This window comes from Wolffia australiana, chromosome 10 (assembly GCF_029677425.1).
Source record: "Wolffia australiana isolate 7733 chromosome 10, ASM2967742v1".
Taxonomy (NCBI): domain Eukaryota; kingdom Viridiplantae; phylum Streptophyta; class Magnoliopsida; order Alismatales; family Araceae; genus Wolffia; species Wolffia australiana.
This window is the reverse complement of record NC_135844.1, coordinates 17,593,347-17,619,813: the sequence shown is the minus strand read 5'-3', so window position 1 is coordinate 17,619,813 and position 26,467 is coordinate 17,593,347. Positions and strand designations below refer to the sequence as shown.

Below are 26,467 nucleotides of genomic sequence, written 5' to 3'. Positions count from 1 at the left end.
GATAACCAACGCGCTCGTTGTTAACAGTTACTAATAGTTAGCTAGGATCAGATAGTTCCCACTAAGATCACCAAATATTTAGCCATGTCTTGCCTAACCAGGGGACTATCCTATACGGTTATTTTATCCAAATATTTAGACGCCCCAAGATTAGCGAGTTGTTTTTTTTGTGGCACAAAATAGTATTCTAATACCTTATTGACCTAACTCTAATAATCGCATATGCGTGGACAGACCGTGTGTTCAAGTTTAAGTATTAGAAAACTATTCTGATCAAGTCACAGGAATAAAAGTTCAGCAGGCTCTCCACTTTCTGAGAAATAAGATTTATTTATACGAAATTAAATAAGTTGTACCTGGTTACAGTGAGAGGAGTTAACCCCCATTTTTCATCTAGTCTCTTGATTCTGTCATAAAAAATTATGTGTCTCTCCCGCCAACTTTTTAGTTAATTCTCGTAATAGTTTTTCTTTAAGTTTTTCAGCAAATTTAGGTATTGGGATGAAGGTTCACCTATTTTTAAGCCTGTGGGGGGATTTTTCTGGTGCTTACTTGGGCCTAGTATTTATGTTTGTGGGAGATTTTAAATTTTAATATATACCCTCATTTTCTTGTCTCAATGATTTCTCCTCACCATATATGCACGGCCATTCTTCTCTGCATCATGATCATATTTCTGGAATGCAGAGAGACCACAGAGTATTTTTAACTCTATATTGATTTGAATGGTTCTTGATTTGGAAGAAGTATTTTCCAATAATCATGGCTAAAAAGTTCTCCTGAACATTATTGAGACTTGTCTAACATCACCAGGAGGTTATTTATTTGAAAAGCTCAAAATTGTCAAGGAATTGACAACCCTTAATATCTACATGTGTAGAATGTAGGAACCATCTTGGATTCTTTTGATGGAAATATATGTGACTGGCAAGCAAATCACACATTCCACATCTCGTGATCATTAGGCATAAATTTGGTGATAGATCCCAATTCATTAGGCATCTCGTGATTATTTTTCTAAACCACTGCTAATATCATGATCATTAGGCATAAATGGTGGTGATGCTGATAGATCTATCAATAGTGAGGAGTCACTGATAACTAAAGTGCTAAACAGCAGGGTCATCATTGATGATGGTAGTATTGGCAGACAACAATCCTTCCCGAAGGGCATCACATGTATAAAGGGAAGTTCGTAAATTGATACTTAAGAAAAGCCTAGGGGTGGAGAAGTGTGGCAGTGGGGGCGTATGAGTGGTAGTAAAGGAGTGTTCTCAGTGAATTTTAAATCAGTAAAGGAGATTTAGCAATGATATATGTTGACATGGTTGCGATATCACGTATATGTTCAAGGACAGTCAATGAACATGCCTTTAAGATGGAACAGTATCCTGAAGTGTAAAACAATGTAGAATATCAATAATCACGAACTATGTGATGTTATCAAGTAAAAAGCTATAAAATTTTAGATGGACCAAAGTAAGTACTACTAATTTATAATTGACTTTTAAATTTGAGTATGAGCTATAGTCAATCTATAATCACATCCTTAAGCCGTAGATGAGACATGTATAATGTTCATATGTCATTGGTTATATCTAAATAAATGATATGCCATTACACTTTCCCTTTAAATAAAGTCCAAAAATAAACCATTAAAAATCCCTCAAATAAACACAAAATCATAGTGCATTGGTACCAACCTAGTGTGTGGTCCTCCATGGTAACAGTCTTGGGATCTAAATTGCATATTAGTCTGGTTGGTTCTGCTACTTGTTATCCTGGTTATTTGGGAGGTGGAGTTTGGGAAAGGGCGTAAGACACCCAGAGACTGATAGATGAATGATGCAGCTTTTTTGTACCAAGCGTTATTCTATAACAAACACAGAGGTTGTATCTCGATATATTTTTATCAAAAAATGAGGATATTTCCCAGGAAGAAATGAGTTGTTGGTTACGTTAGCACAATGCCTCTAAGGCACTAGGGACAAAGTAAAATCAGACATTACAAAGTATTATTATTTGTGAAGCAACAACAAGGTCTCAGTAAAAGTTGTGGAGATTCTAAACCGCATTAAGAACTATTTGGTTCCTCTCTTTTCAACTCATCTGATGGTCATATAGATTTCATGAATTCAGATGAAACATCTTATTAATAAATAGGGCATCTTCTATAGTACATGTAGCTGTAAATACTTGAAATTTTATGAAAAATATGTCATATAGTAACCAACCAACGACATGACATAGTAGATCCAAGCCTTCATTCAGATTTGAGATTAGGTTACAAACCAAATGAATATGCATCTGAATGTTATATAGTAAATGAATATGGAACTTGGCATGAAATAATAGTGATTATGCAATGCTTCATCATTATCTTAGTGTCACGAACTCAATTCAGATTGAGATGAATGATGGAAATATAAGTGGCTGGCAAGCCAATCACACATTCCACATCTCGTTCCATGTTCATTAATAGAACATATTCATTATAGTGTATGTGTGATGCTTATAATGAAGTCCATGAATACATGATCGGACTTAGTGAATTATGATGAGATCGCAATACGGAGATCACTAGTTTTAAGCATGTGTTCTAAACATTCATATTCAAAGGATACGCGAGAAGGATATCAAAGTATCCAGATAGAATAGCACTATCTAGCCTCACTCATATGATGAGTATGGCTTGTCCCATAGCCATTAGTGTGGAGACACTAAAGATAGATAGTGGGTGCTCTTTAGTGAAAAGAGATCACTGAATTGATCTGTACAAATCCCTGAATGGTATTATACCGAACTGTAAATCAGGTTGATTCATGTCATGATTGTGTAAGTGGTCCTTACATTTGAGACACCAAAGACATATTGTGGACGAACGGTTGTACTTTGACTATGGCCAACGAGTCTCTAATCATGGGATTCTAAACGGTCAATTTTGGGTACATCAAGAAGCTCACGAAGACGATTGAGTGTTCAAGATGGGATCACTCACCCTCGGTATAAAAGGTGACAACTCAAGGAAGGCGATGCGATGAAGTCCTTGGCAAAGGCAGTAAAATATGGGAGAAGAGTTCTCCAATGATTTTCGAATGCATCACTACTAAGTCGGATGACCAATTAGGGTTTGACAATTGGCCATACCCTGAGTTATCTAAGGAGCGTCAAGTGGATGAGTGATTATACGTACACGGTAACCGATGACGAACAGGTTCCATGAATGAGTCGATGCACACTCCTTTGTATCTTCTAGAATACGAGGTGTAGCTTGGCATCCCACGTGTTGGAAACTCGACATATCGATTGGGTTAAATTGATCCGACATTAATTAATCTATATGTTGATATAGTTAATTAATTTGGAAGGCCAATAAAGTTTATTGGGCCACTAGAGTTATTTACTATACTGATACATGGGCCTTGAGGGTCACACGCAAATGGTCTTTTGGATGTCAGAAGATATACTTAAGTTTTGGGGGTTTTTATGAAAAATACCCACTTAGTATAAATAGGCGAAGTCCCTGAACGAAATTCACCCAGTCCCAAATTGTTCAGGGGTCTTTCCCATTCTTCTGCCTTCTTCCCACACCCCCTCCATCCCTAATGCGATCGGGCCGACGTAACGATGACGACGGAGATTGAATGGGGCTTGTCAACGAGAAGGAGGAGATTCGATGTGCCAAGGATTGCGTGGATATGTCTAGAGGATGCCCACTTGAGCAGCTCAACTCGTCTTGCTCTGGGATCCAAGAAATCATGGATGTGATCCGTGCAAAGGTACATCGTTTCACAGTTTTATCGATGCCGTTCAATTTTGCAAAAGCCTTTCGCTACGTGTCGTTTTGATTTCTTCATCCATGTCAAGACCTCTAGAACCCAACATATTTATACATCTATCAAATAATTGAATCAGCGTAGATGATAACTTAAGAGAACAGGATTAACAGAGATACTTAAGAGAGTAGGGATTATCTAATTTATAATATAATTAAATATCTAGATAGATATTAATGAGGTAAGAAAGAGTCATATATGCTAATAGCTTTTTAGAGATAGATAATATTATAGATGTTATCTAATTTTTAGAAGTTTATTTAATTAGATATAGAGGAGGAGGTTAAGAGAATTTAGATAAGGTTAATAAGATAGAAAGATTAATATATATATATATATAATGTCATATGGTGAGCGGTAGTTTATAATAATACTATGCAGTTTATAGAAGTTTATATAAATAAGAAGTAATTTTAGTATTTTTATAATGTAAAATATGAAAAAATGAGATAAATTGAGAAAAAATTCCTCGACGCCTTGAAAGTGTTTGTGAAAATGCCTCAATCAAGCTAAATTATCGAACACCAGTCAAAACAGATTGCAACACGGACTTCTACAAAAGATCAGCATTAAATCACAAATTTAAACTACATATCTACCAAAGAAGGTTCAGAGGATCACTCGGAACGGCCTAATTTGGGCGGTTGAGGCTGGGGGATGTTGTTCACGGTCCCCAAACTTTCACGTGCATTTCACCTGGCCTCCTTTGTGTTGGGACACTCCCGAGATATTCTACACCCCCTTTTACACCATTTTGAGTGTTTAAAGCTGTTGGGAAGGTGTCATGGTGCTCCCCTTGGCTCGTTCGCCCCAAGAAGGGTCTCTCGCCATTCTCTTGTATCTAGATTCGAAGATAAGAACATTGAGGGCCATCGAGCTCCTTTAACTGTTTGGGAAGGACCTCCCATGGGCGTCGATGCACTAAGATGGCCTTGGGGATCCTCCTATGCCATCAGGTCGCATTGGCGGTCCCCCCCACCAGTCGAAAATTGCTGTTCGATGATGGCGTTGACGGCAATGGGCGGAGATGGACTAATCTACCCCTGGTTGTTCGATCTATGTTATGATTTGTCCAACGGCTGCAATGAAATCACAACCTTGTCTCCTTAGTAATCTAGTGCACCCATCAGTCACATCAGCTGCCACGTCATTAGCCTCCTCTACGTCAGCGGTCGTTGCCAATCAAAGGTCTGGAAAAGAAAGAGAAAGGAAAAAAATCAATAAGAATAGGAGGATCTTCTCGTCTGATCTTACATAGAAAGATTGGACGGTTGAGATTACATCAATATACCTAAGTTGACCCATTAGGATATGGGCTTCGAGCCGGAGTGGTCTGAAGCCCGGCCTTAAATCCTTTTAGTTTTCTAAATATAGTGTCTCGTCAGGTCGCGATCACTTGTTGCATCTCGGCCTAGCCTGATGCGGAGATGAAATCAACATGCAAATCTAATCCCATATCAAAAAAAATATGTAACGCTATACAAATCTCAACCGATATTATAGATCAAAATAAATAAATACTTCCCTCTTGCACACATGCATGGTTCCTTGTTGGCTCCTTCGTGGGCTTGTTGGGGCTTGTGCCAGGTTTTGGCCCTTGCTGGATGTGGGTGAGCTTAAGCGCCTTGCATTTGTCTGCCTATGGCTCGCTTGGTTGGTGTTGTTCCCTAGCTTAGCCCTAGATGCCCACATAAAGCGACTTTTATTATTATTTATATATCTATGTATATATCTTTTCTTCCTCTATCTTTCTCTCTTTATTTACTTCTTTAAGTTTGACTTATTCCCTGTTAAAACATAGATTGACATACTAGAGGGAGCTTTAATCTCATTAAAAGTAATAATTTTTTTCAACAAAATTTTACTAAGAAATACTTGGACTTGTAAAATATGTAAAGAATTACCTTAAAATGCACTATTTTATCACTTGCTTTATTTAGTGCATGCAATGAACATTATTGTAAAGTTGACGGTAATACACATAAAATGATCCTAAAATGCATTTACAATGTGAAAATTATTGTAAAGTTACAATTCCATGACATATTTTGGTTTTATCAAGTTGATGTAAGGCGTTGTCAGTTGTTGAAGAGATTACGAGCTTTGATCTCCCAAGTAAGATTTTCCATGGACAGATTTTACTAAAATTAAGAAATACATGGTCAGACTTTTACTTTTACCATCGTCTTCCTCATTGGTGTGATATTTTATCAACTTTTATTGATTTCCAACACAAAGTAGAAAATTTTTTTCATAAAAAAGTATCGCTTGCCAATCTGAATGTGGAGATGAATTTCACGCAAATACAAGTTCTCTTTAACATGAGATTAATCATAGAGTGTCACATCCTCACACACCCTTATTGAAGATCATGTATGCGCTGAAAGGGAACATATACATGATATAGAAACCAACCTTTCACTTTGACTTCACGCCTTCCATAGTCAAGAACTTTGGATAAAATATTCTCCACATCAACAATACCTCATCAATTAAATGAAATCCCTTGTAGAAAAATAAATCTCATTTTGAAAATTGACTAGTCACGATCCCTCCTGGTTAGTAAAAATCTCCCGCAATTGGTCTCCATTTGCAAAGGTTTGTTAACAAAGGAACTGATCGATCTCTTACCATTTGCCCCCATAGTCTTATGGGGTTACATAGTGGGTCCATAATAAACTGGCCATGTACATAAGTGGAAATACAAGTAAAGCGAAGGAAAGAAATCCAATAAAAAGAAATAGAAACACAAAGTCGTTGAGGAGGGTGTCTTGTGTACACTGCGTCTCAAGCTGGTCAACAAATGCTTCTGATCCTAAGCTTGCTCTGTATATGATCAAAGATTGTCACCATTAGTCTTTGGTTAAAGCATTGAAAATTTGGCAAGCAGACTTAACGTGTATAATCAGAACGCGTCCCTAGTCAATCTCCTCCCTGATCCAATTTTTGTTTAGCTGAATATGCTTTGTCATGTCATGTTGAACAAGATTGTCTGCAATAGCAATTTCTCTTTTATTGTCACAATATAGAACCGTGGGCTTATTTTGTTTGAGCCTAATTTTGTGAGAATATTTTTGAATCACAGTGTCTATCTAATTCCTCGAACCAATGCCCTGTATTTTGCCTCAGCACTAGACAATGAAATATCAGGTTTTTTCTTCCTCCTCCAGGTTATTATGTTTTCCCCCATAAATAAGCAATAGCTTGACCTGGACTTTCTATCTACTGCTGACCTCCAAATTTGGCATATGTATATACTTAAACTTCTTCTCCCCCATGACAGTGATTTATTATTCCACAACTTGTATGCCCCTTTAAATGAGCAACTACTTTGTAGGCGGCTTCCAAGTGAGATTTCTTGGGGCTTTACATGAATCTACTCAATAGCTTGACTGTAAATGCAAGATTAGGCCGAGTATGATTGATGAAGATAAGTTTCCCAATCAGCCTTTGTTATTGAAATTTGTCGACATGAGAATCTTCTTCGAAAATACCTAGTTTCACATTAGGGTCCTTTGGCATGAGAGAGCATTTGCATCCACTCATTATTGTCTCTTTCAGAAGATCAAGGCTATACTTATGATGTGATATAAATAACAATGTGGAGAGTAGGCCACCTCATTTCCAGAAATTTAAATAGTTGCTAATGCAATTAGAATACACTGTATTGACTCTAGCCACTAGGGAAAGGTCTCTCCATAGTCTATTCCACAGGCACGTACGTATCATTTGGCTACTAGTCTTGCCTTGTATCTTTCTAGAATGCCATCAGCTTGATATTTCACTGTAAATACCCATCTACATCCCATTGGACATTACCAAGGGGACAATCTACAATCTCCCATGTGTTATTTTTAATTAGTGCTTCCATCTCAAAACCCATAGCCTTCTTCCAGTTCACCTCTTTGAGTTTTTCCTCGTGTCTTCTTAGGATACAGACGGAGTTGAGGGCTGCAATAAAGGACTTATAAACACATGCTAGTTTTTTATAGTGTACCACATTAGAAAGTGGATACTTTCTCTTTTGAATACATTGTCATTTTCTTTCCCTCGGGGAATCGGCCATCCTCTATTGTCCTCTTCCAGCTAGTCGATCAAGGATCTCACTCACTTCTTTCTCTATCGGTTTTCCAACTTCATCACTTTAATTTTCACCAACGTCACTTGATGATTCAGTCCTTGGGGGCTCTTTCATGTCCTTGGGGATCTTTCATGTCAAGCATCATAAATAACTCTAGAATTGTCTAAAATGATACGAAAACCATGAACTCCATACATTGGCAATTCAGATGCCTCTTCCCTTACTTTCTCTTGAGGTTCGAAGAACTTATGTTTTCATGAAATGTAACATCAACTGATATAAGCATTCGCCTTGAAGCCATATCCTAACATTTATACCCCTTTTGGGTATGTGAATAACATCTTATGGCTCTAGGACTAAATTTATCCCTTAGATTATGGACATGCAAAAATTTTGTACAACCAAATATCCTCGAGGTCAATTTTGTCTTCAACCAAAGCAGAGGGTAAATTTTCATCTTTAGATCTATGGGACTTTCATAGCTCAATATATTTATACGGTGGCTTATTAATTATTTGTAGGACTGTCAAGACTGCGTCCCCCCAAAAGCTCTTGGGCACTTCATTATATAAGAATAACTGTAGTTACTTGATATATCATTATATTTAATGACTTATCTTTTCTATTCTCAAGGTTAGATCAGGTATCTATGAATCATTTGTCCAAAAAATTATTGGGTTATGTCGCTCGATCTGGATGAAAACTTAGAATGATTCGTAAAGGAAGCCTTAAAATGGGATCAAAATGACATCTATAAAATGATGAATTGAAGGAACTAGGCACTGATTGCAATCAGAATTTCTTGGATCCTTTTGCAGAGTAGTGTGCAGCCTTTAGATGTATCCACACGATCCTCATCACGCTGAATCTCCTCCTTCGCATGTACAAGCTACGTTCACTCTCCATTGTTGTCGTTATGTTGTCCCATTAACATGGAGAATGGAGATGAGAAAGTGGAGAAGGGAGAAGAAGGGGGAGAGCCACGAACAATTCTGGTATGGGTGAATTTTTTAGGGCCGTCCCCTAGTTATACTAAGTTGATATTTTTCATAAAGACCCCCAGCAATATTTATATCACATGATGTCCAAGAGACTATTTGTGTTTGACCCTCTAGGCCCATGTATCAGTCTAGGCAACAACTCTTTTGGCCCAATAACCTTTATTGTATGTCGAAATTAATTAGCTATATCATCATATAGATTAATTTATATCTGATCAATTTAACCCAATCAAAAGGTCAAGTTTCCAACCTATGGCGTGCCTAGCTACATCTTGTGTCCTAAAATATACAAAGTAGTATGTGTCGACTCACTCATGGAACATGTCCGTCATCTATTGTCATGTGCATAAATTCCCACAAACACTTGATGCTCAAAGTATGGTCAACTATCAAATAGTAATCGATCATCCAAGTTAGTAAAAATATATTCAGAAATTGTTGGAGAACTCTTCTCTCATATTCTACTAACTTGGCCAAGGACTTCATCACTTCATCTTTCTAAAGTTTTTATCTAATAAAGAGGGTGGATGATCCCATATTGACCACTTAGTCACCTTTGTGAACTTCTTGATGCACTAGAACTAAGATTTTTTAGAATTCCATAATTAGGAACTCGTATGTCATTGTCAATGTACACCAGTCCATTCAAAAGACATCATGGGTGTCTTTGGTTTAAAGAACACTTACACAACTATGTTGTAACTCAAACTAATTGGTAGTTTGGTATAATAGCATTATGGGATTTCCATAAATCGATTCAGTGAACTCTTTTTGCTAAAAGCACCCACTATCTATCTTTAGCGTCTCCACACCACTGGCTATATAAATGGCCTTACTCATCAAACGAGCAAGGCTAGATAGTTCTATTCTATTCATATATTTTGATGTCCTTCTCGTGTATCATTCAAAAATGAATTTATAGAACACATGCTTAAACACTAGTGATATTCATATTACGATCTCATCACAATTCATTCAGTCTGATCATATATTCATGGACTTCATTATAAGCATCACACATGCACTATAATGAATAAATTATATTAATGAATATGGAACGAGATATGGAATGTGTGATTGACTTTTTGTACATATATTTCCATCAAAGATGGAATATTGGGGTACACCTATTAACCATCCAATTAAAATCTTCTCCGACCACCTATTTTCATCCATAAAATCACCAAAATATATAAGCTTAGGTATTTAAGAACATTAAAACGTCAGAGTTATGGCAAAAGTTTTTAGCTAGAAGGATTTGATTATTTTGAAACCTCTAGCCCAGTTGTCAAAATAACAACCATTTGTCTTTTAGCCATAGTCATAACACAAAAATGGGCAGTACATCAACTACATTTTTTAAATGTCTTTTAAATTTTTACTTTAGTGAAACCATTTATATGGTACAAATTCCAATATTTGAAAACCTCAACTTCCCAGATCATTTGTCAACCTCTTTATGGATTAAAAAAAAAACAACAAGAGAATGGCTCAAACAATTAAGATCTCAACTACATTCCAATCATATTTATAGGGTACAAAACCTACACTACATTTTTCATTAATGCTTATCCATCTTCTCCTATTTTCATTTTAACTTACTTAGATGGCATTATATACCTAAGTGCAGAGTCAACTAACATCAAATATGTCATTAATTCACTAAGCTTGACTTTTGTCAAACAAGATTTAGGACCGGATCACTATTTTCTGAGAATAGAACTAACCGATGACAAAGATGGTTGTGTTTTGAGCCAAGAGAAATACCTTGAGAACATTTTGCAGAAAACCAACATGGACCAATGCAAACCAATTTCTTCCCCATGCATCTCAACTATAAAGCAAACCAATAAAGTTGACAATGTTGATCCAACTAATTATCAACGTGCAGTTTGAGCACTCCAGGATCGGTTGCTGAGCACTCTGTTGACAAAACCTATCATAAAATTCATGAAACAACATTGGAAGACTAGCGCCATGTCAAGCATTTTCCTGGCTACATCAGACGAGTATAAAATATTTTAAAATTTTAAAGCTTTTTTATGCATATAGTGATGTAGATTGGGCTAACTCTGCATTGAATTGTTGTTCAACTAGCGGTAATCTTATCTTCTTTGGGAGTATTTTAATTTCATGGAGCTCTAAAAGCATCTAATCATGGCACGCTCCAGCACTAAAGCTGAATATATGTCACTTTTAAATGCCGCTACAGATCCAATGAGACTTCAATTTCTCATCCATGAACTCAAAATACCCATCCATCTAACATGCATTCTCTGTTGCGACAACTTAGGATCTACATATTTGGCAGCTAACCCAGTGATTCATGCTAGAACCGAGCATGTAGAGATCAATGTCAATTTTGTATGTGAACATGCCGCATCAAAGAAAATGCAGGTCATGTTCGTGTCAAGCAAAGATTAACTAGCAGGTGTCCTCACCAAGTCGTTGATGAAGATGTGGCTTAAATGGCTACAAATGAATCCCAACCTCTTACCAAGGCAAAACATGAAGGGGGGGTTTAATAGAATTCGAAGGAGCCAATAGGATTTAAATTTAATCCCATTCACTCACAATGAGACTCATTTGAATCAGCCTCTGGCAATTAAAACAAGTCACATCTACACAATATATGGAAATTGTCTCGTTTTAATAGTACGACCTTCTCCAATAGGCCCCTCTAATTTTCTTAAAAATATGTTCCTTAAGAAATATGGATTTTATGAAAAGGATTCAATTATTCTGTCTCTCTTCCTCTCTCTCTATTTTCTCTTCAACCCTACTCTATGTACACTTTTTCATTTCTTACTCCAGGACCGAGAAGCCAAAGTTGTCATCATCTCCCTAGTGTATTCTAGTGTTCGCCCATCCCAACCCTGATATCGGATGCCGATATTAGAATGGATGCTGAACCGGATCTCAGTAATGGGCTTTCTGATATCCATCCATACAAATATCCTAATGCCGAATGACAATATTTGATCTTGCTTGCTAAAATACAGATCTCCGATACTGTTATCCATCCCAATATCAGCATCCATCCTCATCTCAAAGGTTGGATGACGATATCAGATATCGACATCAGATATCAGTTTTTATCGATATCTGATAGAAGAATTCAAAATATATTTTAAATAATTTCCAATGCCTAACTAAGCTATCGTGAGTCTTATATACATTTTCTTTGAGTATTTTATAATTTTCTTGATGGTTTAAATTTATATTTCAATGATAATATCGTATTTAATCTGGTCTAGCACAAAATGGGTCAGATTGCTCTCACCACGGTGCACATTATCAGCCCATCTAACTAATGGATTTGGCATTTTGAATAGCGCATTTTTTAAACAATTTATTGACCACAGGTATATATACTACCGTAAAGTTTATATTTTTCCATATGGGACACCATTATGCTATCTTCAACTGATATCCAGATATTGGATTTCGATATCAGATACCACTTTTCTGTACGGATTTCGCTTTCCGATATCCAGATACTGGGTTTTGATATCAGATATCGGATTCGACATCTGGTACCAGCATCCACTACGTTCGGAGCCCTGCAATATCTGTCCGGATGACTATTCTACATCCCTCCAATATCCAATATCTGATATCAGAAACTGCCCCTGATTTCTACCGGTTGTCTGATATTGGGTATCATACGGAAACGCACTAGTGTGTTCAGACTTATTAAACTTCATACTGATGTTCGCTTTATGTCTTCATACTGAAGGTCAGCTGATGATGATCATGATCATGATGTCTAGGGACAACATGGACATCATGAATTCATTTTACTTGTGTAAATAGTATGATAGGAAATAAACTTCATTGATTCCAGTTGGTGACGACTGAGGTGCACACTCATGGGCGTGAAACAGGCCAGGGCAGTGACGTGGAGAGAGGGTGAGGGATGACTAGGGAACGGCACGTCCGGGACGTGACGGGACGGTGACGGGTTGTGACGAACGGTGATGTGACGAAATGTTTGTCACGTCACCGTCACGTCACTCGTCCGAGGATTTTCAAAAAATCTGTCACCGTCACGTCACTCGTCCTCCCCTTCTTGTTTTGTCATGTCACCGTCACGGTGACGGCGTCACCGTCACTGGTGACGGAAAATGCCCGTAATAGAGATAAAGAGAGGGGATTGAGAGAGAGGGACTGAGAGAGAGAGAGATCGAGAGAGAGATCGAGAGAGAGAGATCGAGAGAGAGATCGAGAGAGAGAGATCGAGAGAGAGATCGAGAGAGAGAGATCGAGAGAGAGAGATCGAGAGAGAGAGAGAGAGAGAGAGAGAGAGAGAGAGAGAGAGAGAGAGAGAGAGAGAGAGAGAGAGAGAGAGAGACTTATTCAAATTCCGTCACGGACGTCATCCGTGACGGATTATTCGTCACGTCACTCGTCCGGCCCACCCCGTCACCGTCACGGGCGATCCGTCACCGTCACCGTCACGGTGACGCGTGACGTGACGGATGACGATTGCCGATCCCACAGGGATGACGGACGAGAGAGGTTTATATGATCTCCAGCTAGCAAGTCAACCTCGTGACTTGCCAAGTCCTTTCTCTTTCCTTCACCTTCCTCGAAGGCCGACCGGGGAACGCTGAACCCACGCCCCTGCTATCGGCGTCGCTCCGTGAAGGTGCAAGCTCTCTCTCTCTCTCTCTCTCTCTCTCTCGCTCTCCCGTGTTTGAATGCCGCCAAGTCAAGGGCAAGAGTCGTAGCATCGGGGCGCAGAACTTCCTCTGTCAGTCTCATACTAGGTAGATTCAGTCGAATGCGATTTTGCGAGCAAGAACTTCAACAAAGTATTGGGGGGGAGCCGAGCATCGCGATTATCGAAGATGATATCGTGCCAATGACTGTCGCATTGTCGCATTGACCATGGATCTTGCGAGGCGCGATCAGATTCGTTCGTCGCCGTCGGAGCCGGATCCATGGGATCCGATCTGGGCTCATGGCGACATGCGCCGATCGCGCCTTGTTGTAAAAAGTAATCAAAACAGGGCTCTCTCTCTCTCTGGAATTTGAGAAATCCCGTTTCATTTGCTGCTGATCTTCAAGACAACACCTGTTGATTGCTGATTGTGGATCTGAAAAGAGACTGAATTCGTGTTCATCATTCTTCGGAAACCGAAGAAACTAGAATCGGGTTGGCATTCAAAATCCTCATGTTTGATAAGCCGTATTATCGGAGGAACGTTTCATTTGCTAATCGTGATTCTTTAAGCAGAAATCTGATTTCATTCATGTCTTTCTGTTTATCATATCTCAAGTTGAAATCTGAAAGTCCCACAGATTGGTTCAGGAAAAATTTTGAGCTAAAGTATTCACCACAATGTTACTCCTGATTAGCTTCCGGAAATAAAGTTTTAAGAACCAACTATTAAAAACTTTGATTCCTATAATTCGTCAGATCGTCTTTGGAAATCATTTCACAAAATCATTGAGCCTATTGTTTGAATCATATCCTTTCAGTTGAAGGTTTCCGCAAAAGAAATCAGTGATCTGTGTTCGGCGAGAGTCCAACATTCTGTAAAACTAAACCATCTTAATCTGTGTTTACGGTTAAACGATTCGACTTGCATCTTTGCGGGAGTATTAATGCTGCATCAGGACATTCCTTTCGAATTTTGTCTGCGAACTATTCTGAGCCAAAACTGTTTTCCGCGAAGAAATCTTCCTGCAACAATTTATCCATGAAATATTGAAAGTTTGAAACAAGCATATAAAACTGCTCTGTAAAACTTAAAATTTCGTCCAAAATTCGTTCTATAAAGAGTGGCTCAAAGGTTCTGCCGTAAATATTCTGAGAACCAAGTTACCGTGAATTTCTCTGAACAATTTTTCGCGCAAACAGTTTCGGAAAAACTTTTGAACGACAGTCATATCCAGATCGTTCCACTGTAAGCATTGGCATCTGATTGACTATCTTACTTTCTGAACATGTCTCTGAACTATGCTCCGCTCTATACTCCCGTAAAATTGTGCGCACATGTCTACAAATTTATGCTCGCATTTTTCATAAATTTGGAACGAAATACTCTTAAAGTATCCGTAAAAGTTTTTCGGAGTCTGAAAGTTGATTAGAGATCTGAGTATATTTGGAAACGTCTGTTTGATCCGGAAACTAGTTTGATGTTAAATCTTTACCATAACTGTTTGATATAGAGTTGCTCACAACATGTTAATAGAGCGCTATGGAAAAGTTCCTTGAAATAAAACGATCTCAACAGATATGTCTTCGATAAGAGTAAAACGTCGTCAAAGAGAGAATGACTCAAACACAATAACTGGAGAGGAACGAACCAAAGCCTCCACAGGACGTAGTGGCAGGTCAACCAGATCGATTACCCTCGCCGTGAACGAATGAATATTTATAGATCCCACTCGAAAATGAATATTGATGTCTTGTTCTCCCTGCTGTCCTTATTTATAGATCCCACTCCCGCCAGTTTTTATGCGAATTTGCATGTGCCTTTAACCCATTCTGGTGTGATGTTGGCTCCTTCTCTTCAACTTATGATGATGGGTTCTCAAAGGAACCTTATCACATATCTCTACACATTGGACTTTCCGCTTGAGTTATAGAGAGGCAAACATTGAAGAAAATCTACTTTGAGACCTATTGCTCACTATTGGGAAGATATTTTTTCAGTCATATCATCATATCGAGTGAGACTAGTGGACTTAGTACCATATACATATCTTTGACTTTTACCGTTGACTCAGAGGGAGTCAGTGAGTTGACTTGGGGGGAGTCTTGTTGTTGGCTCAAAAGAGTCTTTGGATTTGACTCAAGAGAGTCAGGAATCAGCTTATTGTAAGGTTTATAGGTGACAAGTGAAGATATATCTGAGATTGACTCGGCTGAGTCAAGTTGACTTACAAAAGTCAACATTGTGGGATTGTACTGCAGCTTGCAGGGAAGGGAGCCATCAAAGTCAAACTCAGGGGCAGTGTGGCAGTTGCAATGATGAATCGGTGACCCTCCCTATGTGATCAATTGATATGATCAATAATTACGCAAGAGATCTGATGGCCTCTCATGGCCCTCCGATTGTGAACCATTATACCTTGAAGACGCAAGACTCGCCATGGTTTGTACAACTCCATCAAGTGATGCCTTCTTCCATTGAATATAACCTCATTCTGATACATCCATATTGCACAGAGCACCACAAAGGGTCGACCATGCTCCTCTTGCCGTCTGGGAGCACTGCGCTATATAGATTCGTATAAGGCGTCCTCAGAGGGGATGTCCACCCCTGTGTTTGGCTGGAGGGCTCACACTACTCGGGCAAACTTACATTCAAAAAAGCGATGATTGTGTGTGATTTATAGAGTAATCTGTAAACGGTACGATCAGGTAGCATTTGCTACATGATTGTATGGAGTCGATTAGACTCCTAAGCGGCTGAATTATAGGACCAGTTAGGGTCCCGGAACCACGGTAAAAAAATCTGGTGCAAAGAGAGGATGTGAGATGGGTGCAACTCAATGAATATAAAATGAATTATACAAAACACAAATACAAGCCAAAGGACAATAATTTGGCCCCTCTAACTGCATATCCCCACCATTAAGTTCGTTATACCTACCTTATTGTCCTCAAGAAGCACACTGCCATGCTGCTGGATTACATTTATTGACCTCTTGGGCTTGGGATTAGGCCTTAGGCTTTCAGCCGACCTGACAAACTTATCAAATGACATGCATTGACGAGCTTCTGAGGACAATGGAGTATGAACGGAGGATGCTCAAAACGTAGAAGCAACTTCCATACAGTTGTATTCCTTCATTAGAGGCACTTGTCCCCCCAAAGCTCTCTACAGCTGGTGCCTGGGGAGTCTTCACATGTTGCAGGTCACAAGTTTATGGACAGATTGAATTCAAACTTGTGAACCCTCCGAGTAGAGTGCTCTCTTTGTTTTCTTTTTTTCTTTTTTTTTTCATTTTTTTACCCTGGCAGATTCTGAAATCAATGTTGCAGGTGCATCACTAGGACTCAATGTGCCTTCTGCTTTAATTGAAGACCCAATTGCTGCAATGTCGATGGAAGAGTATGTATTCTGTCCTTGTATGTAAAGTTTTGAAGTAGAGGCCTTAAGTTTTATATCTTGATATCTAGAGATGTCCTGACTTGAATATATGTTCTAGGCTAAATGTTCTGGAGCTTCTCCAGCGCTATCGTCGTGATCGTCGCGTACTTCTCAACTTCATACTGTCGGGTAATCTGATAAAGAAAGTGGCGATGCCTCCGGGCGCCACTTCTTTGGAAGACATTGATCTAGATCAAGTCAGCATTGATTTTGTCCTCAACTGTGCCAAGAAAGGTTCCTTCTTGTTTTTCTTCTGTTTTGGCTTTCTCAAAGCAGTATTAATCTGATGAACTGGTATCTATTTTAGGTGAAATGCTTGATCTCTCTGAAGCAATCAGAGTCCACTATGATAGTTTTGACTATCCTCCACTGGTATGGCCCAGGTTGACATTTTTACGTTTCATTCAAGATAACGAAAATACCTGAAGGTCACTGACAGAACTAAACAAATGTTCTGAAGGAAAGATGTACCTTCATATCTAATTTGGGCATGTAGAAAGTAATTTGGGGGCATTTTAATGGATTTTAGTGTTTGACTGGTTTGTCCAGGTGTATCTAATTTTTTTAACCTTCCAGGATAATACAAGTCCAGTTCAGGAGTTCTTTCTGAGTACTAGTGCTGAATCATCAGGTCCAGCTCCATCACGAGCACCACCTCCCGTGCCATCTGGTCCACGACCCAGTTTAGCTAGCGTATCTCCCTCACCACAAAGGACAAGTATGTCATCATCTTTACCAGTCGAGATGGCATTTTCTCCTTCAAATGGGACAGCTATATCCAGAACACGGACTGTCCGTTCCGATGATCATCAGGAGTTGACAGTTGATGATATTGAGGATTTTGAGGATGACGAAGACGAAGATGTGGATAACCTTGTAATGCCCAGATGGCAGCGAAATGATGCCGGTGATCTGCGTTTAGGATTTTCTCACTTTCCCACAGGTTGGCCTAACTTTATTCATCAAGAGTGTGAAAAAGTGATGTCGCAATCGCAAAAGAATGAATGGATTATAACTGTCAAAAGTTCTTTTTGTTCCTTCTTTTAGCAGCTGTAATTCCAAAGAATGCTCCTGATATGGGATTTCTCATATTATTCACTCATTTCGGTCAAAGATATTACACATTCTGGCACGGGATAATGTTGATGCCTTCTCTGTTTTCAGGTTTGACAGATGATGATCTCCGGGAAACAGCATATGAGATCCTGGTGTCTTCAGCTGGGGCTTCAGGGTAGTGTTCTTACCCTAATGAGGAACTATCATTTTGGTTGTCATCTCATTTTCTTTCTTAATTTCGTTCCCATTAGAGGTCTCATAGTTCCAGCCCAAGAAAAGAAGAAAGAGAAGAAGTCTAAACTTCTGAGGAAGCTTGCTCGAAGCCGGACAGACAGTGTCATTGAAAAGCGAGCTCCAGGCTTGGTTGGCTTGTTGGAGACTATGCGGATACAGTTGGAGGTTAACTATGTTCTTCGTTTGTTTGTTTTAGTATTGCGATCATCATATTAATTTTACAAAAAACAAAATGATGAACGTTTTCCAAGTTTGGTACTGACAGAAACTGATATTACCAACCCAGACGCACCATTTACAGCCGCCTACATGAAAAAAATTAGCTAAGTTTTCATGCACGTGACACAGATTTCAGAAGCGATGGACATACGAACTAGGAAGGGCTTGCTTAATGCTCTCATTGGCAAGGTGGGAAAAAGGATGGACATGCTGTTGATTCCACTTGAACTTCTGTGTAGTGTTTCCCGGACCGAATTTTCTGACAAGAAGGCTTTCCTCAGATGGCAAAAGAGGCAGGTAATGCACACGCATTGTCCATAACCCATTAAATTATGCATACCATGTTTTGATTACCGTTCCTTCATTGAATCAGCTCAATTTGCTTGAGGAGGGTCTGATAAATCATCCTGTTGTCGGATTTGGAGAGTCTGGACGTAAGGCAAATGACATGCGGATACTTTTGCGAAAGATCGAGGAATCTGAGGTGTAGATCTGTGGATCATGTTTTAACTGTCTCTCTTTTTCTATTATTTTTCCATGCTACATTTCTGAATGTGCTGCCCATTTTCCTTTTGATTCTTATTTTTGTCTTTCCATATTTCTATTTTATTCTTTTAATTTTGATGCTTTATCATCTTGACAAAAAAAATCAATGCAAGCTATACAATCAAATATTTCTGCCCAAGTGTACACGTCTATTGCCATGAACATTCTGGTTAAAAGGTCAAATATTATATCTGTTTATATTTTGTAGTTGCTTCCGCAATCAGCTGGTGAGATCCAACGTGCAGAGTGTCTTCGATCTCTGAGAGATGTGGCAACTTCACTTGCGGAGAGGCCAGCACGAGGAGATCTAACTGGGGATGTCTGCCACTGGGCTGACGGCTATCATCTCAATGTTCTGATTTATGAGAAAATGCTTCTCAGTGTTTTTGACATCTTGGATGAAGGAAAGCTTACTGAGGTTATCTCTCTCTATCTGCCTGTCTCCATTTCTTACTTGTCTCTCTCTGAAGTGTGTTCGTCTGAGTGTTGGTGATTGGGCCTTAATCTGATATTCCTTGGTTGCGTACTCAGGAGGTTGAAGAAATTCTTGAACTTTTAAGATCAACATGGCGCATATTAGGTATCACTGAAACCATTCATGATACATGCTTCTTCTGGGTGCAATTTCGTCAGGTACAAGTTTCTAATCTTAAGTGTTAAAGACAGGTTGAAATGCTAATAATTTTGGCGTCAACCATAGAAGAAACAACATGGATTTGGGGTGTTGTGACTCTGGTTTAATTTTCTAGTTGGAAAATGACTCATCTAAACTCAATCACGGTGAAATCTACATTGTGATTGCAATTCCCGCTACAGAAGTACAACAGCATGCTTAAAGATGAAAAATAGCACTTGCTTTCAGCTATAAATTTTTGCACAATTGATAAGTGCTTGATTCTAACATAGTATATGATAGACTCTACTCCCGGAAATACCAGAGGAGGAGGCGCAGAACCGGTCAACGGACCTTTGACCGTGACCAGTGAAACAAGTAGAGAGAGAAAGATCTCTCCATTCTATAAATAAAGACCCACACCAGTGGGGTCAGGTATGTTGTCTCTAATTCTTGAAGAATACCCGACTTGTTCAAATCGGGAAAGGCCAAGAAGAAGGCGGGGGATCTCGCCAGCTGCTTGGAAGAGGAGGAACTCGCCACCAAGGAGAGCCGCCTGGGAGGATATCTCGCCGTCGGAGCTGGAGCCATCTTGACCGAGGAGAAGGAGCTTCGTGAAGGAGACGTCTCGTCGTTCGAGGGGGAGCGCCACCGAGGAGAAGAATCCCCGTATCTTGCTATTTTCACTCAATTGTGATCTGAAGTCAACAATTTACGATCTTATGATCGCTCATTCTTCATATCGAAGATTCATTGATTCTGGATCTATCAGTATAAAAACCAGCTATAATAGCAGGTTCAAATCCCAGAAGCAACACACTGCATGCTAGGGCCATAAATAAGCCAGCGGCGGGGGTTGTGTGCAGAGTTGAAGTTCAACATCCTGCGTAAAAATGAAAAGTAGCAACCTTGCTATCAGCTATAGCTTTTATCACAGTTGTCAAGCGCTTGAATCTAACACTCACCGTGCGACTAGTTGCAAAGATGAGATAGCTTAAGGAGATGAATAATGGATTCTCCTGTCGGGAAAAAAAGTGTTAAAATAACATTATATGACTTATATATCTTTTTTTGGATATTCCCCAAAAAATGACGTTTAGATATGTTTTTTGGATGATTGACGGGGATGTAGTTATTACAGCTCAGAATGGAACATTTTAAATCTGATTTAATTGTATTTCATAATTTAACATTATCTGGAACTGATGTAATCCTTCTCATAAAATCATGTTCGACTTGCACAGTTTGTAATTACTGGTGAAGAAAGAATGCTGCATACAGCCATTCAGCAACTGAGGAGAATTCCGACAAAAGAACAACGTGGACCACAAGAGAGACTTCACCTGAAAAACCTTCATTCTAAAGTTAATATTGACGATGGCACACGAGATCTCACATTTCTCCAGGAATTTCTGCTCCCAATCCAGAAATGGACCGATAAGAAGCTAAAAGACTACCATCTTCATTTTTCTGAGGTTTCCCTAATGCTTTTATGGTTCATTTTTTATTTCTTGTAATATTATGTGCCATAACTGTGTCGGGTTTCTGTGTTGTAGTACATTTCACTATGCTTTGATCTTTGATAGTTCTGAAAGTAATCATTTTGAATGGATTCAAAACTGGGGCCAAGATCAGAATGTCAGAGGATCTAGTTCTTGGGTCCCCATCCAGTGTCACCCTGCTCCTTGTTGACTTTTCATTAGGTTTTTGGCCATTGTAAATTATTCAAATAGTCATGATAGGCTGGTTTAAATACCAGCTTACATAATAAGTGGGCAGAGCCCCACCTTACTTAGTGATTTATAACCTAGGGTGGGAAATAAGTCATTTAAGTAAGACAGGATTTGGCCACTTACAGTTCATGGCCCATTAACAGAAAGTTATGGAAATATAAGGACATAATCTGTGTGACTTTGCATTCCTTCAGTGTCAGGGACCTCCTGCCTGAATTAGGGGTTCAAAGAAGTTCCAATCGATTCACGCTCTAAAACTAGTTTAAATACCAGTCTTACATGGAATGTTCCACATAACATAACATATCTTACTTATTCCCACGTGGGATAAATGACATAAGTCCTTCGACTTTTTCAGAAAAAAATGTTTCTTTCAAAAAGGCCCAAGAGGCCCTGTAAGCTTAACTTACCTTTTCTCAAGTGGGAATAAGTAACAAGAATTTTTTTGATAAATAAAGAAGAACATAAATAAAAATGTACATTTGGTTGACTTGCAATAGAAAGTACATAAATAAAAAATGAGAGTCTGTGGGCCACTTATAACATGCGGCACACACTTAGAGTGCTACTTATAACCCAATGACCACTTATAACATGTGGCACACACTTATAACTGTTGGACCGAGCCCAGCAACCATTAACTCTTTCTCTCTTTTTTTCTTTCTCTGTCTCTCTCTACGGCCTAAGTGTAGGTGGGCCACAAGCCTATAAGTGGCCCACCAAGAGGCCTCCCCCTCTTTCTCTCTCTTTCTCCCTCTCTTTCTCTGTTTTTATTCTGAGCGCAGGACTGTCCCACGTGGGACCTTATTTTAAAGAACCTCCCACGTGGGAGGTCACTTAAAATCTTCCCACGTGGGAGATTGTAAAGGGGCCCCTTTAAAGGGGCCCCAAACCTAACGCTTTAGTATGACATTTTCTCCTTTCTTTTGTTCCAAAAAGCGCCGCCTGAGGCTGGAGCTCTTCCTCCCTTCTCCTCTTCCTCCATTCCTCCCAGTTTGCTCTCTCTCTGCTCCCTTTGGCTGCCTCTTTCTGACATGGTATCAGAGCAGTAAAGCCTAGGGCTTCATCGACCAAGGATAGCAGAGAAGTTTTGCTGGAGCAGCAAATCCAGAAGTGTGTTTTCTTGGCCTGTCCCTACCACCTGCCTTCGAGTACAACCTTTCTACCACCTCCTCAGACATGGCAAGCTTTGAAGAGGCGAGTTCAAGTCAAAGACTCCCAGGGGTGGTCCAAGAAAACTCTGAGGCAAGGATAGGAGAAGTCAGTGGGCTGGTTACATCCCAAAACTCAGAGGTTGGAAGAGGAACAATTGTGTTTCCCCCTGCAGAAGTAAAGTTTGATGGGGGAAACATGTTTGAATGGTCAAAGATGGTGACTTTGACAGTTTATGGATTATTTCTGGGGGATCATCTCACTGATGAACCCAGAACTCCTGCAGATCCAGATTACAAGCGATGGAAAGCAGAGGAGTCTCTTATTTTGCAATGGATGCTGAGATCAATGACGCCTGAAATGAGGGACTTTCTCTATTGTACAACAGTGAAGGAGCTATGGGATGAAATCCAGAAGTACACGTCTGAGCAGTCAAATGATTGGAGAATCTACGAGTTGAAAGTGCAGGAATCGATGGCGCGTCAAGGCGGGGAGAATATCCGTCAATACTCCTCCCGGCTGAAGGCAATTTGGAGAGAAATTGACAACTTATGGCCAGTACAGAATCCACAGTCAATAGAGCGGCAATACATCCTGAAGCAGCGCATTTTCACGTTCCTCATGGGACTTAACCGGTCTTGAATCGGTGAGAGTCAACTCTTGCATCGAGAGAAGCTGCCGTCCCTAGAGGAAGCCATTGGCGCCATCCTACAAGCTGAGAGCAGACTGGCTGTCTCGTCAGACTCACAGGGCCAGAATTCGGCTGCCCTACTTACAAAGCGTCCTGAGGGTCGGACGAATCCTCCTGGGGGTGGCACTGCCCGACCAACCCCATCGAGCTCAGCAGTAGGTGGCGACGGGGAAGACAATCGAGACTCTCTTTTCTGCAACTACTGCAAGAAGCGTCGTCATACGAAGGAAACTTGCTGGAAACTTGCCTGGAAGAATCAAAATTCGGGAAAGAAGGCTCTTGTAGCAGCGTCGCAACCACAACAATCTGGCCCCACTGTTATCAGTCCCGGAGTTGAGGAGGTGCAGGAGAAACTCAGTTCTACTGCCCTCGCTCAATCAGGTACATCCTCTCCAAATAGTTGGATCGTGGATACGGGGGCCACAGATCATATGTCTCCCGATAAGTCGTTTTTCAATCATTATTCATCCACTGCCATATCTCATAAAGTTCAGACAGCCGGAGGAGGATTATTGGCGGTCAAAGGGGTTGGAAGTGTTTTGCTTCATCCACTTGGCGAGCTTAAAGATGTTCTCCATGTTGAAAACCTGAGAGCTAATTTGATATCCATTCAGAAAATTGTTGATGACTATGGATGGAGGTTTACTTTAGATCGTGACGGGTGTTTTTTATGGGACAAGGACTCCGGGAAGAGGATTTTATCCTTTAGAAGGGAAGGCGGCTTGCTCCTCTTGGATGGTGGAACCGGACAATGCATGCTGTCCCGGAGGACAAGCTTGAAGCAGGAGAAAGTGATCCGTCTCCACCAGCAGATGGGTCATCCTCCGTTCGATCTCCTTAAGACTTGTTTTCCCTCATTGTTTCGAGGAATTTTTGTTAAGAACTTATTTTGTGAAGCATGCCATATGGCAAAACTTCGGAGAAATGCGTTTAAGTTAATGGATGATCGTTTCTTTCGCCATTCGATTGTGTCCATAGTGACTTGTGGGGACCGTGTCCAGTGGAAAGTATGACGGGGTGCCGTTACTTCATTATTTTTGTTGATGATCACACAAGAGTGATGTGGTTATACTTATTGAAGTCTAAAGGGGAGGCTCCAAGGGTAATTGTCGAATTCTGCAAGATGATTGAAAATCAGTTCGGAAGCGGATTAAGCGGCTCAGATCAGATAATGGGTCAGAATTTCAGAATTCTGAAGTTAGATCCTACTTCTCAGATGTGGGAATTGTTCACGAAACGTCGTGCGTGAATACACCCCAGCAAAATGGGCTGGCAGAGAGGCGCTTGGGGTATACACTTGCGACAGCCAGGACGCTATTGTTTCAAGGTAATCTTCCAAAGAGATATTGGGGAGAGGCTGTCCTGACAGCAGCTCATCTGATAAACCGAATTCCTATGCGGGTGATTGGTTATGAAAGCCCTTTAAATTTGCTTAAAAAGTTCTTTCCCAAGGTGCGACTCTTCTCGGGACTTCCTGCTCGTGTATTTGGGTGTGTGAGTTTCATCCATCAGAATATGGGAAAACTAGATCCAAGGGGACTTCGGTGCGTGTTTGTTGGTTACTCTAGCACACAGAAGGGGTATAGATTTTATCACCCACCATCTCAGAAATTCTATGTCTCCGCCGATGCCGTGTTCAATGAGTCGAATTTTACTTTCAGGCAGAAAATTCACCTCCAAGTGCCTCCTCAGATGACAGTATTCCGTTTTTTGAGTTCCTTCGTCACAGGGACACAGTCATGGCCACTCCGGTCCCACTAATGCCATCGATCCAAGATGATCCACCTGAATCTCCATCAGCTGATGAGGTCACCAAAGTACAGTCAAAAAAGCGGCCAAGTGGACCAGCCTGTGGTAGAAGATGAGCAGGTGAGTGAAGCATCAGCAGAAAGTGAAGAAAAATCAGATGATATTGTTCCCGGTCAACCAGTGGATGATGATCTTAGTTGGCGATAGCACTTGAAGAGTACGAACATGCCGAGTACGGGCTAAGTATCCTATCAGTCACTATGTTAAGTATGGGCGATTTAGTGAGCCATATAAGAGTTTTCTGTCTCAATTGGGAGATTTCCGAGTTCCAAATAAGGTGGAGGAGGCCCTTCAAGATCCTGGATGGAAAGCAGCTATGGATGAAGAGATGAGTGCCCTCATGAAAAATGAAACATGGGAGATCGTGCCATTGCCCAAAGGCAAGAAAGCAGTTGGGTGTCGCTGGGTATTCACCCCGAAGTTTTCATCCGATCGAACATTAGAGCGGCTCAAGGCCAGATTGGTTGCTAAAGGGTATACCCAAACGGAAGGCATAGACTATAATGAAACATTTGCCCCAGTGGCCAAATTTGACACGGTGAGAGTATTGATTGCGCTCGCAGCCAAGTGTGATTGGAAAATTCTCCAACTCGATGTGAAGAATGCTTTCCTTCACGGGGAGCTGGAAGAAGAAGTCTATATGCAGCCTCCCCCCGGATATTTGCTGACCAATAGTCCAAATCAAGTTTGTCGACTCAAGAAGGCACTGTACGGACTGAAACAGTCCCCCAGGGCATGGTTTGGACGGTTTACTAAGGCGATGGTCGAATTGAACTACCGCCAGGCGAGAGGAGATCATGCACTGTTTATAAAAGGAGGCTCGACTGGTGAAGTAACTCTTTTGTTAGTATATGTGGACGATATATTGATTACCGGAGGGGACCGTGAAGAAGTTGGTCAGCTGGTGGCATCCTTATCCAAACAATTTGATATGAAAGATCTTGGGCAGTTGAGGTATTTCTTGGGAATAGAGGTGGCATACTCAAAAGAAGGCATCATGCTCAGTCAGCACAAATACATTCTTGATCTCCTTCAGGAGACAGGGCAATTGGGGTGCAAGCCATTTTCAACCCCTCTTGATGCAAATGTGAAGATTGGAAAGGCTGATGGGGGGGCAGCAGTTGATAGAACATCATACCAAAGACTAATTGGGAAGTTAATCTACCTCAATCATACCAGACCAGATATATCGTATGCTGTCAGCCTGCTAAGTCAGTTCATGGCGAGCCCCATGAAGTTCACCTCTGACGGCGTATCGCATACTTGCCTATCTGAAATTTACAGTGGGGCAGGGACTCTTCTTTGCACGTGACGGAGGCTTATCTCTGGAGGCTTATACAGTTCTGACTGGGCGGGTCTGTTGTCGACAGTCGATCCACGTCAGG

The 26,467-nt window shown here is 40.3% G+C and overlaps 1 protein-coding gene across 3 annotated transcripts in view; it reads left to right on the top strand.

Moving 5' to 3' along the window:
* The first annotated feature begins 13,464 nt into the window (after positions 1-13,464).
* The window catches only part of LOC144708728 (plant/protein (DUF810)), a 30,800-nt gene continuing 17,797 nt past the window's right edge, over positions 13,465-26,467 (top strand). For 2 of the 3 annotated variants that reach the window (XM_078582154.1, XM_078582152.1), the window contains exons 1-12: positions 13,465-13,569; positions 16,921-16,990; positions 17,088-17,263; positions 17,337-17,401; positions 17,606-17,972; positions 18,194-18,260; positions 18,337-18,484; positions 18,668-18,835; positions 18,912-19,022; positions 19,293-19,502; positions 19,616-19,717; positions 20,942-21,172. In XM_078582154.1, coding sequence (XP_078438280.1) covers positions 16,977-16,990; positions 17,088-17,263; positions 17,337-17,401; positions 17,606-17,972; positions 18,194-18,260; positions 18,337-18,484; positions 18,668-18,835; positions 18,912-19,022; positions 19,293-19,502; positions 19,616-19,717; positions 20,942-21,172 — 1,659 coding nt within the window. In that variant the 5' untranslated portion in view covers positions 13,465-13,569; positions 16,921-16,976. The other variant, XM_078582153.1, reaches the window with a different exon arrangement.